Source organism: Trachinotus anak, unplaced genomic scaffold (genome assembly GCF_046630095.1).
Source record: "Trachinotus anak isolate AG129_WGS33_773 ecotype Australia unplaced genomic scaffold, CSIRO_AGI_Tana_v1 ptg000028l, whole genome shotgun sequence".
In the NCBI taxonomy this organism is placed as follows: domain Eukaryota; kingdom Metazoa; phylum Chordata; class Actinopteri; order Carangiformes; family Carangidae; genus Trachinotus; species Trachinotus anak.
This window is the reverse complement of record NW_027273879.1, coordinates 19334419-19347396: the sequence shown is the minus strand read 5'-3', so window position 1 is coordinate 19347396 and position 12978 is coordinate 19334419. Positions and strand designations below refer to the sequence as shown.

Below are 12978 nucleotides of genomic sequence, written 5' to 3'. Positions count from 1 at the left end.
TACTGTATATAGCTGTAACCATAGTAACGAGGTTTATGGTCCGCCTGTCCCTTTAAATTCTTCTTGTAAACAAACATGGCGTCTTCACTGCCGCGCAGGGAAAGACTAGTGACAGATATTGAACTAAATTGTTGTCGGGAAACTGTTGGACCGCGGAGCCGACCAAAAACTTGAAATGTGATGATGCAGACCGTCAACGTTCATGTTGTACTACATTTCGGTGATGAAAAAAGTTGTCGTAACAACCTACGTTTTACGGCAGCGAAACTTGAAGGTGATTGGATGGTTTGTGCCGTAAACCGTGTCCGTACCAGAACACATGGGACGGCGCTGTGGCAGCGTGTGTGTGCACCTAAAATGTAAGTTATACTGATACAACGGTTTCAGACGATGTAATTGTTGGCGTTAACAGTACAGATAAACCTCGGAGACGCGCTGCTGTATCGATAGTTTAATAACACGTGTTGACAGACATTGTTTGCCTTATTAACCGACCAGTTTGGGAAAAAGTTGCCAAATCTCAGCTAGGTCAAGTATCGACATTGCATTCTTAAACTAGTCAAAGTAAAAATGTGAAGTATTAGAAAGCTAAATTAAGTGACGTATCAGAGTAGTCACGAAAAATAGTTTATTTGAGTGTTGCATGTTCTACGTTAGCTAGTAGTCAATGGTGTTTTCTTGATGTTTGTGGTCTGACTCCTTAAGAAAGCCTCTACTAACAGCTAAAAGCAGCTAACAGAAATTAAGCAGATTAAAAGAAAATCCATCCCCCCGTACATTTCATAAATAATGACATTCAGTACTCTTTTCTTTTTGAGTTTTCTGGTTTTGGCAATGTGGAACCTTCACCTACAGTACATACATGTTGATATGTTTAACGGCCTGTTTGCAGGTCATCAGTGTTTTACATATCAGACGTAAAAGTTATTACATTGTATTAAATGAATTGAATTGAATTGAATTATTGTTTTTTCTGCGGTCAGCATCTCTGCTGGACCTGATACATGTTCCCTTCCTGTCAACATGCAGAAAATAATCAGCTGAAACTTTTCTGCAAGCCTTAAATATTAATGTTTCTTACAGCAGTTAAAGATAACAAAACCTGATCTGGAAGTGTGTTATATAGAAGTGTTTCATTTGTACCATCACTGCTCAGGCTCTGATTACTTGTACGTCTGTCCAGTATGTCTTTCTGCTGTTGCCCTCATCTGCATTTCTCTCTGGGACTTACTGTAGGATGGAGGCCAAATCCAAAAAACCCTTTTCTCCTAAAGGTGGAAAGAAGCAGAGGCTGACACAGAAAGGAAAAGGTAAGTCAGGTTTCACATCAACCAGCTATGTACACCGTCAGTTTCAGCCAGGCTTCTCATTTCTAGTTAATGTTTCAATCTGCCCAGATTCCTTAGGGACCAAACCAGGTGGAAAACCAGGTGGAAAACCAGGTGGAAAGCCAGGTGGTAAGAAGCCCTTCAAACCATATAACAACACAGAGAGGAAGAGCAGCCCATGGAAGGGAAGAGATGGCGGCAAGAAAGATCAGAAATTTGCCTTCTCCAAAGCCGGTAAGGGGCAAAACAAGAGGAAACTGGCATCAGATAAAGACGGAGAAGAGGGTGAAGGTGAGAAAACATCTGCTTGTGGCTCTTTGTTGTTGCAGAAGCTGTCAGATTAGAACATTAGTGTGCATGTTTTGGTCTTTTGCTTCAGACTTCTCCTGAACATTTTGACCAGTTCGTGTTTACGCTCGGTTCATCCTCGTGTCTGTGATCCCTCTCGTTTCACAACACAGTACAACAGAGTGAGTTATTTCAGGCTGCAGGGCACCATTACAATATATACTACACAGTGATTCCCCTACTCTGCCTTGGTGCCTTGCTACAGTTAATACAATATGTAAATACAATACAAATGTAGTTTGAAACACGCACATCAATTATCCACATCAAATATCCTTAAAACAAATTGAATTTTAACAGCATGAACATCTGATCTAGTTTATTTTCTTGCACCCAAAACAGCAATACACAGCTTATACAGTGTTACACATGCCTGTAGCATTATGCCGACTCTGTCAGCAGACAGGATTTTTTTTTTAATCCAACTGAATTATATATTTCTACAATATCCACTCATGATTAGGCACCTTAAGTACTTAACATTACAATTGTTGTTTTAAAAAAATGCAATATTAATAGTTGGATCATGATGGGATGTCAGTTCTCGAGCGCCGCAGCCTTACACTCTCTACCTGCGTTGTCTTTGGGTGTAAATCATTTGCTGTACAGTTGTGCAGTATGAACAGAACTGCTATGCTTCCTGCAGCATGCACACCTGAAAATATCCTACAGCTCTGCTCGAGGCAGAAGTGTCTGAAGTTTAACTCGTGTTTCATCAGTGCCTGGATTCAGCCTGAGTCTTTTCTAAATGATTGTGACTGACATGTGAAAACAGGTCCAGTGTCCAAGAGGATGAAGAAAGGCGAGTTTAAGCCAAAGACGGAGCTGACGAAGGAGGAGCTGAAGAAGAACAGGCAGCAGAGGAAGAAGGACCTGAAGAAGAACAGGCAGCAGGCGGAGAGGAAGGACATGTTCCAGATCATCTGTCATGCCAAAAAAGTGTGGGGAGAACTCAGGAGGTACACACACACACACACACACACACACACACACACACACACACACACACACACACACACACACACACACACACACACACACACACACAAGCTGTTTCACAATTCAGGGGCCGCATCCTTCCAAGGACGTGGTCTATGAAGGCCGAACTGAAATGAAACTTAACAACTGCCTAACAACCTTGACAAAACACAACTTTTTTTCTCATAAACTTGCACCTTAAACTAAACTTTGCATCATCAGCTGTGGAACTGAGCTGAAACCCAATACTTGCATTTAAAAGTGTAATTCTCAGACTCTCTCAGTGTTGTTTGCTGTTATAACCGGTGCACAGTGAATGCTGGGATAGATTGGCCCACGAATGACGCACCCATTGGCGCGTTTGTTGCTCAGGAAAAGAAGGCAGCGTTTCTTGGCCGCATTTCAAGAAGTCTTGGAAATGGGACAGTCTTGTCATGCTGCTGTGATGCATTTAGTCTTCAGATGCAGCCTCTGAAGGATGCAGCCCCAGTATTGGGACACAGCTACAGACAGTTGACCCTCGAACCCTGGAACTCTTCATGTCTTTTTTTTTACCTTTTAACTAAACAGAAAGTGAAACTTCAACAGAAATGTTTCACTGCAGATCAAAGCTGTGTAGTCAAACTAACCCATTCTACATTCAGACTCATAAAACTAATAACTCAGGTCACAGAACATCTCATTAAAGATGAAGATGAAAACTTTCTTACCTGTCCTCCAGTGTTAGAAATGTGTGGGAGGAGGCGGTTTCCAGAGCTATTTGACCATTTAACAAACTGATGGAGGTCACTGACAGTTTAACAGTTGATGGATTGGATTTTAAGAAATCAGTCTAGCATTAATTTGGCACAGACACAGTGTGTTCACAAGAGTGTTAATGTATATTACATCGTGCTGGTTGTGATGATTGTGTGTGTGTGTCTGTCTGTGTGTGTGTGTGTCAACAGGAAAAATTGTGACAACGACTTGAAGAAGAAACTTATGAAGGAGCTTCATGATCTGATCCGTGGGAAAATCAAACAGGTGAGTCTGACTCTGTGATGTCATCACTTCACCGTAGATTTGTTACACTGTTGTTTGAATTGTCAGATCATCTGTGTGAATCCCTCACGAGTTACTGCCCATAAACAACAAAATGAATCTTGCTGCTGTTAGCGGATGCTGTGGATGTGGTTTCTCCTGCTCTTATATTGTGTCTTAATCTTGCGGACCATCGCCTCTACCTCCAGATGGCGTTTGCTCACGACTCGGTGCGAGTGCTGCAGTGTTTCGTCCAGTTCGGCAGCCACGAGCAGAGACAGGAAGTGTTTGGTGAGCTTAAAGGTGAGGGCCGAGTTTTTCTTCTCCATCTGTTACTGAGTCTGTTTGTCTGTCTGTGATTTCCTCATTAACCACTTTCCTTCTGCAGGTCTTCAGTTAGTATTAGACTCAACGTCTTATAAGCCGAATACTACTACTAAACTAACTAAAACTCCTCACCTCACTGGACACCAGTTGCCTGCATTGTGTTTGTTCCATCACTGGAGATTTCAGCTCTTAACAGTGTAAAAACAACAAACAAACACAAATATAAGCTGCTCAGTAAGCTGCAGCGGGACACTGTGAAGCAGGAGTCTCCAACAGGGCTGCCAGGAGCTCACCCAAAGGCTCAGAGAATACAGTCTGTACAAACCATGGATGCATGAACTTTAAGCAAGAAAACTTCACTCATGCAGCTGAATCAAACACAGACTGATCTGCAGTTTAGCTTCTGCGTTTTTATTTGTGACACCCGAGCAGAGCAGCTAATTAACAAACATGAACCTTCTGCGCTTTGTTGTTTCCTCAGATGACATCATCGGTTTGAGTAAGTCGCAGTATGGCAAACACGTGGTGAAAAAACTGCTGATGTACGGGTGAGTCAGCTCAGTCTTCCCTCCGTCTGTGTTGTGTTACACTGACAGGTGTGTTTCTGTTATTTTGAACATGAGGCTAAATAACTAAGTAACAGAAACACCTCTGTATACCTCAATACACTGAGTGTGTGCAGACGTTGTTTCTGTTTGTGGACACGTGTAAGACTGGTGCATGTTTATTCCCTCCACAGGAACAAGGAGCTGTTGGCGGCTGTGATGCAAACATTTAAAGGTCATGTGCGCCCGATGCTTCGCCACGCCGCTGCCTCGTCCATCATCGAGTACGCCTACAACGACAAAGCCGTGCTCGCACAGAGACTCATGCTCACTGAGGAGCTGTATGGGAACACCTTCACTGTCTGCAAGGTACACACACACACACACACACACACACACACACACACACACACAAGGCATCTTGGTGTCTTTGCTTGACTCTTGACTCACTTGAATTATCTTTTGCATTTATACACTGTCGTTTCTATTAACTTATTATCCATATATTTCCTGTTTATACTTTCACATCTCATCATTGAGCTTCCACAGAGGATGTTTACATTTGTAAAGTGTCACTGCTGAATAAAACCAGTTGTGAGTCAGTGGAGATAAATCCTCCCTGAATCCTCAGATTTAAAGGTGACATAGAAGCTGCATTAATAGATTTTTGGCCACATGGGAGCAGTGTGACTCCACAACAAGCTGAACAACTATGGTAATTGAAACATTTGATTATTGACTAACTGGCTGTGAACTTCTCTCTCTCCCTCAGTCGTCAGTGTGCAACACCATCGAGAAAGTCGCAGAGATGAACCCAGACAAGCTGAACAACATCATCGATGAGATGAAGCAGATTCTCACGCCCATGGCTCAGAAGTAAGAGAAAAAAGATGATGTGAGATAAAGTACGATCAGCTGAAGACAGTTTACTACTGAAACTGTGCAGGGAAACAGATTCAGTTAGAGAATTGTTAAAGGGTAACTGGAGTCTGTGCCGCTGTACTGAACAGTAGATAAAACAACAAGTATTATAGGAACCTTGTGTTTAGTGCATAGAGAAATTAAAAATCACCCAGAGGGAAACATGACGGCTTTTAGTCTGAAATCAGTGTCCGTGTTACAGAAGCAAACACACACACACACACACACACAAAATATCACTGACAAGGAAGTTGCAGTTGAGCGCTAAGTTAATGTGATTTGTGATAATTTTATAATAGAAAAATAATCATTTACCTCCAGATCAGAACAAATTTGAGAGCTGAAAAACTTTTATTTGGGAAACAGTTTGGTGTCCTTTCAAGGACACCTTACAACACACAGTATAAGATGAAGTTAACCCATGTGAGTGCGACTTGTTGTTGTGTTACAGAGAGCAGGTGATCAAACACTCTCTGGTCCACAAAGTCTTCCTGGACTTCTTCCTGTTTGCGCCTGACAAACAGAGAACGGTGAGTAGAGCGGGACACATCTTTACTGATGCTCTCCACACGGACAACCAAAGGAAACGTTATGTAAAAGCTTGATAATAAATTAATGTGTGACTGAAAGAAAAGTGTGTCAGTGTGTTGTTGGTAGTGACTGTGTTCACCTCTGACGTGTTTCCTGTCGTTGGTTTGTGTTTGTGCTGCTGTGAGCAGGAGATGATCGAGTCCATCAGAGAGTCAGTCGTCTACATGGCTCACACACACGACGGAGCTCGAGTAGCAATGCACTGTCTGTGGCACGGGACAGCCAAGGTGCGTACACACAGACACACACACACACACACACACACACACACACAGACACACACAAGCTAAGAGACAACACGACATCACAGCCTCTGTTTGAGTGTATTATTTTCTTGAAGGGAATTTGGTTTACAGCTGCAACAGATACACAAACTCACGATGATGAACAACAATCAATAGTAAAAATATGTAAACAATATAAAATACACATAAATGATGAATATCAAGAATCCTTTGTCGGCCAAAGACACATCCACCATGTTGGATAAAAGTGAGGTGCAGCTGTGTAATAGACACTGTGCATTGTCACTAAAGGCGTCACATGACAGTAAACAACTGTTGGATGACGTCCAAAACAGTGCAGGACAGCTGCTGTCATTCAGCTCAACACACATGTAGGTAAAGAGTGCACAAGAAAATAAAGAATACAGTGAGGAAGAACATGGTCAGCACAGTCAGGACTGTGTGGGATGGTTGCATTGTGGGTAATGTAGGCACCAGAGTCAATGCCATGCCTGACTGTTGATATGACAGCGTAGATGTTAGAAGAGAAAGAAGTTCAGTGTCATGAAGTTTGTTCAGTGACTGGTGTGACCTCAGGTCTCTACAGCGTCAACGTGGTCATGAACAGACGAAAGCCTCCAGGGCCGACAGTGGACGTCCGGCACCAAACTGTTCAGAAACGGCTCAAAGAGAGGAGGAGGAGAGCAGTGAGACGGTGGTGTTCATGTCAGACACCAAACAATGTGTGTGTCACACTGTTTTAAGGTGGCCTACTTAATTCCTGCAGAAATGAAACTTTTAAATAAGCTGCTGTCAGGTCACGACTGGTGTCCATGCACTCACCACTTCATCGCTGCCGGCCGCTCGTGTCCTAGTTAAGAGAGAGCTGCACTGATTTAATGTTGAACGTCTGTAACATTGTTGAACAGCAGAACCAGATCTTTATCCCACACATTCTTCTTCCTTCTCAAAACCTGGTGCCTACGTTACCCACAATGCAACTGAACCATCACTTCCGGACATTTCACTCAGCTCCCTCTGGAGACACAAAGGCTGCATTCAACTGTTTTCATGCCCCCCACACAGAGAGGAGCCCCACAATTCATCACTTAATCTCCAAACCAACAGGAATAAAAGGAAGTAAAGTCAGAGTCCAGTGTACAATGTCTAAGTTTTTGTTTTTCATGTTTCATGTTTCAGGACAGAAAAGTCATCATCAAAACTATGAAGACGTACATGGTGAAGTTTGCCACGGTGAGTTCTCAGTGCTTCTCCATTCATCCATTCATCCATTCATTCATAGAAACAATGAATGAAGGTGTTTCATTAGATAGCCCAACTCATTTACCAGCAGGAGGTTTGAACCCAGGGTAAACATTTATCTAAGATTATATACGTAGCACATATCATTCCAGGTGGAAGCATGGAAGTTTCAAACACATAAATTAACACAAAACAAAGACATAAATGATACATATGAAAATTAAGTGATTAAAACCGATCAGTAGAAATTAATAGAATAAATTAAAGGAATAAAATATGTTTCAATTAATAATAATTAGACCAAAAAAATAATACGATACGCAAGTTAAAACCAATAAAAGGAATAAAATATTAATTAAGCAAAACTAGACTACTGCAGGACATGTCTTCAGTTTAGTTTTAAAGGATGCTGCTAATATGATTATGTAGCATGTTCCTGTGGCTTGGAACATGGAACATAAAAGCAAAAAGCACTTTGACCACTTCTCCAGGAGAGTCTGGGAAAAACCAGACGGCCTGTTCCAGCTGAGGGGTCACAGGTCACAAGCAAGTCAGAGAGATGCTGAGGAGCCAGACCATGTATGGCCTTAAAGACAGGCATTAATACTTCAACTTCTAGGATTTACTGGAAACCAGTGAATCAAAGTTAAGAGTCAACGACGACGTTCACACTGAGGCAGCATGAAATCATTTTCAGCGTTCAGATCCAGACCTGATTAGCTGACCTGGACTCCTGGTTTTCAGATCTGAGGGTCTCTTCTCAGCTCCTGCTGCTCATGTGTCGGCTGGTAAAGGTCTGTTGTTGTTGGTCCACAGGGGGAGTACGGTCACCTGGTTCTTCTGGCCATGTTCGACTGTGTGGACGACACCAAGCTGGTCAAACAGGCAGTGCTCTCAGTAAGTCCGATGACGCCCGATGACGGTCCTGATCATTCATTTATTCATTGTCTGTGAACCTGGTCTCACCTGTGTCCCACCTGTTCAGGAGATCCTGTCGTCTCTGGACGAGGTCATCAGTAATAAATACGGGAAGAAGGTTCTGCTGTACCTGCTGAGCCCCAGAGACCCGGCTCACCTGCTGCCGGAGATCATCAAGGTGCTGGAGCAAGGAGACGGAAACGCACACAGGTAACAAGAGTCCCAGAGTGTGTTGACCCACACACAGCTGTCCGTACAGAGGGGGGCACAGTGTTATACTCTACACCGTCTCTTCTCACTGCAGTTTAACTTGTTGTGTGAGTGAAGACGTTAGTTCAGAGTTACCTCGACTATGTTGTGATCTGATGTGAGGATGAAACAGCTGAGTGAACGACAGCCTTTTCTCTGTGGTCTCTCTCTCTTAGGGGCTGGTGATTCGAGGCTGCTCCACTCTGATGAAAAGTTACATTATGAAATACAAAGTGACATAAAACAAAAGTTACAGGAGTTAAAGATAAATGAAATAAAACTGACGTTAAAATAATTTACAAAAAGGTTCATGTTTTAATGTTTTCTTAAATGATCTCATAATATATATTGGTTTATTTATAGACTTTACACAATGTGTTTATATGATTATTTATCACATGTAAATGTGATCATTTACTTTTTTCCTGTTTAGATCAGTGACCTCTGAACTGTGCTCCTCTGACAGGATGTTTAACCCTCAGCTCTCATCAGCTCCGTTGATTCCCACTGCTGACCAGCAGAGATCAGTAACTGTCATAGATCAGTGTTGTGTTGCTGTTGTGTGTTCGGGTGTAAAAAAATCACGCTCAGAAGAAAAACAGTTTAACATGCACGTTGTGAAAGACATGATTTAGACGTTGACTACACTGACAGATTATTTAACTGCAGCAGGTTTAAAGTCTTAAAGTTGATGTTGTTATAAATGAACTGAAACAATGAGCTGCCTGAAGGAAGGAACTCAACCACATCACTCAGCAAACCTGAGTAATACGACGACGATGATGATGATGATGATGATGATGATGATGATGATGATGATGATGATGATGATGATGATAATAACATGATCCTTGTCTTCATCAGTAAAAAGGATGCGGCCATTCGGAGGAAAGAGCTGCTAGAAGTCGTCTCCCCCCCGCTGCTCGAGTATCTCCATGACAACACTGCCGCTATGGTGATGGACAAGGCCACCAGTGTCACCGTTAGCGACATCTTGGCATCAGCCTGCGGGGACCTGCGGCCCGCCATGACGGCCGTGGCTCAGCTGGCCAAACAGGAGTTAGTGCCCGGAGGGACCAACGGACAGGTGTGTGTGTGTGTGTGTGTGTGTGTGTGTGTGTGTGTGTGTGTGTGTGTGTGTGTGTGTGTGTGGAAACACACAGTAGAGGTAAATGTGTCAACAAGTAAATGATCTGCCGTAAACACAAACCACACAGACTCACAACTTGTGTTAAAATATTGATTTGACCTTTCAAATCAATATTTTTTTTTCCTCACAAACCTGAGAATAGTTTTTCCTGAAGTGGTTTGTTGTTGTTGTCGTCGTCTTGTTGTTCAGTGCGAACTGTTTTCATCCCTCTGCAGCTCCACATGGCCGAGCATCCAGCAGGACACCTGGTGCTGAAGTGGCTCATAGAGCAGGACATGACACTGTCAGAGGCAGGGAAGGAAGGTAAACACACACACACACACACACACACACACACACACACACACACACATACTTGTACTTCTATCTTTGTGAGGACACTCATTGACATAATGCTTTCCCTAGCCCCTTACCCTAACCTTAACCATCACAACTGAGTGCCTAACCCTAACCCTGATCCTAACCTTAACCTAAACCTAGTTCTAACCATAACTCTAAAACCAAGTCTTAACCCTCAAAATGTGATTTGAAGGTGTCTCAAAAAGTGAGGACTTTCACTTTCCCAAAACGTCCTCACTCTGTTAGTAAAATACTTTTTTTGGTCCTTACTATGTAGCAAGTACAAGTACACACACACACACACACACACACACACACACACACACACACACACACACACATTAATGTTAAGGCTTTTCTGCCTCACACACAAAGTTCAGGAAGTGTGTGAAAGTGTAAAACAATTTAACTGCACCAAAAACTATTGACCCAACTTTCCACAGAAAACAACCTCCCTGGACTGAAGGTAAATAAAGATTAAAATATTAATAACTCCCTTTTCTGTATTTCTCTCTCTCTCTCTCTCTCTCTCTCTCCATCTCTCTCTCCCTCCCCCTCCTTCCATCTCCCTGTGGATGTATACCTCTCTCGCCCTCTCAGAGCGGTTTGGCCGGATACTGGTGGACACGGTGGGAACAGACATACTGAAGAGCTGGGTGAGAGTCAACAGAGGAGCCATGGTGCTCTGCAGGTCAGTGCACACACACCCATGAGACAATATGATTACACAATACAATAGTGTTAGTTAGAGGGTCATTCAAACCACAGCGCAGAGGTGTCTGAGTCACTCTGGATAATCCACAGCATCAGGCTCAACAGTGCTGATATTTCTGAAGTAGCTCAGGTGGATTATCCAGAGGACACTGTTTCTGAAAACACTGCAGCAGCATGGGAAGCCCTGTAAACACAAATTTCCATGACTGAGTGATAACTGAGTGCATGTTGGAGATTCATTGGTTGTTGCGCTTTTTAAAATGGTTGAGCACAAACAAGCTCTGCTGGCAACTTAAGCACCTTTGTCACTAGATTAACCAGATTTTCAGGCCCCTTGTCAAAAAATACTCTTGAGTACCAAATCTAGAGGCTTTTTGGAGAAACCTGAGCTACTGTCCACAGAGAGAGTTGCCAGTATAACCCAGTGAGCGTGAGGTCCACAGGCAGAGCTCTCTATGATGACGTGAGCTTCTAACTTGATTCATATATTTAAGTAAACACAGCTCAGCCTTTGTCTTGTCTCATGTGTTTGGTGATTTTTGTCAGACGACACCATGGGAATAAAATCAGGGTTTTAGCAGCAGCTTGGAAGTGACTGCTGAGTAACATGTAGTCTTAATGGCTGTGTTTCAGTCATTTCCATTGTCTGACAGCAGAAACAGAAAAACATGTAAATATTTAATATATAAATATTTAAGTTATTTATTTTTTATATTTAAATACTGCATATGTGAGCACAGAGAGGAGGAGAAAAGCAAACAGATAAAGAGCAGGATACAAATAACCTACAGTGTGATTTGTCTCATTTCCTTTTGCTGTAAATTAAAGGATACCTGCTAACGACCTTTTTAAAATCTGCCTGTGTTTGTGTGTCCAGCCTCCTGAACAGCTGTGACAAGTCTGTGGCCACGGAGGTGAAGGCGGCGCTGAAATCCATCACATCAGAGCTCAGCAGCATCAGCAACAACAAAGGAGCCGAAATCCTGCTGGAGAATCTGAACAAGTAGAGATTTTTTAAATTCAAACAAACTGGTGACATTAAACGCATCACTTCCTGTGCAGCGAGTCCACCAAACACCTGCGAGACCCTAAGTGTGTTTGTAGCTGTGGATGGGAACATTTTCAGCAAGTGGATACAACCTGGGACACTGCGTCATTTCAGTCACTGATGGAGAAATGGATTCTGTGTGCGAATGATAAAATGTGTTTGGAGGACGAGGTGATGCTGCGAGAAAACAGGTTCAAATTCACAGATGTGCAGACACACATGAAAAGTACACATAACTTAAATTCTCAAATAATTCAGAAACAAATCTCAGACCTGGAGAAATAAAACCAGAACTCTCTGCATGGCTCGATGGAGGCTAAAGTTTATTTGGTAATTTGGGTGAACTGGCCCTTTAACCTGGACGAGTGAACACATGAATATGAATATACACAACAGCAAGGTCTTACTGTCCAGTTCTGATTGTTTGTTCCATCCTCAGTTTTTTGTTTTTTTTTTGTAATATTTTGTACTTTGTGAACGATAATTTTATCAGCTGAAAAGAATTTGTTTGCAAAATAAATATTATTGTGATCGATATCATTATGTAACTGTGTGTCTTACTGTTTCAACCAGACAGTGATTACTGAAAAGCTGGAACTGTTGTTCTCTCACTCTGCAAACATACAAAGTGCTTTTCTGTGGAAGTGCAGGGCTGCTGATAGTAAAATTAAATCATGATTATTTTTTTTTTTAATTTATTTGTGAAAATGAGTAAAACAGTTTTAAAAAGTATGAAAATGCATAATTACTGTCAACATAAAACTGGTTGAACTCAGGCTTTCAAAACCACTTGATAATAATTGATTGAATAATTGAAAAGGAAAAAATCCTAAATTTAATTTGAATCCAAAAAAAATGATTTTCTTTATTTGGTTGCCTGACAGAACTTTCTAACTCCTAACACTAACAGTCTAATGCCCGGCCAGCTGCTCCAGAGACAGACATGTTGATTACATCCCATAAGACGACAACGACTTAGCTGTTTGTTAACACTCTTCTCGCTCTGGTGTCCTTC

At 42.2% G+C, this 12978-nt stretch overlaps 1 protein-coding gene across 2 annotated transcripts; it reads left to right on the top strand.

Annotated features, from left to right (window-relative positions):
• Positions 1-180: 180 nt before the first annotated feature.
• pum3 (pumilio RNA-binding family member 3) lies at positions 181-12498 on the top strand. 2 transcript variants are annotated; one of them, XM_071465815.1, is made up of 18 exons: positions 181-359; positions 1237-1310; positions 1398-1619; positions 2452-2635; positions 3602-3677; positions 3884-3977; positions 4483-4549; positions 4741-4915; positions 5319-5422; positions 5919-5997; positions 6187-6285; positions 7483-7536; positions 8362-8442; positions 8531-8673; positions 9577-9799; positions 10078-10165; positions 10802-10892; positions 11793-12498. In XM_071465815.1, the coding sequence occupies exons 1-18, from the start codon at positions 181-183 to the stop codon at positions 11920-11922; spliced, it is 2163 nt and encodes a 720-aa protein (XP_071321916.1). In that variant the 3' UTR covers positions 11923-12498. The 2 variants fall into 2 exon arrangements, with proteins under 2 accessions (XP_071321916.1, XP_071321917.1); XM_071465816.1 differs by lacking the exon at positions 181-359 and adding an exon at positions 454-528.
• The last annotated feature ends 480 nt before the right edge of the window (positions 12499-12978 follow it).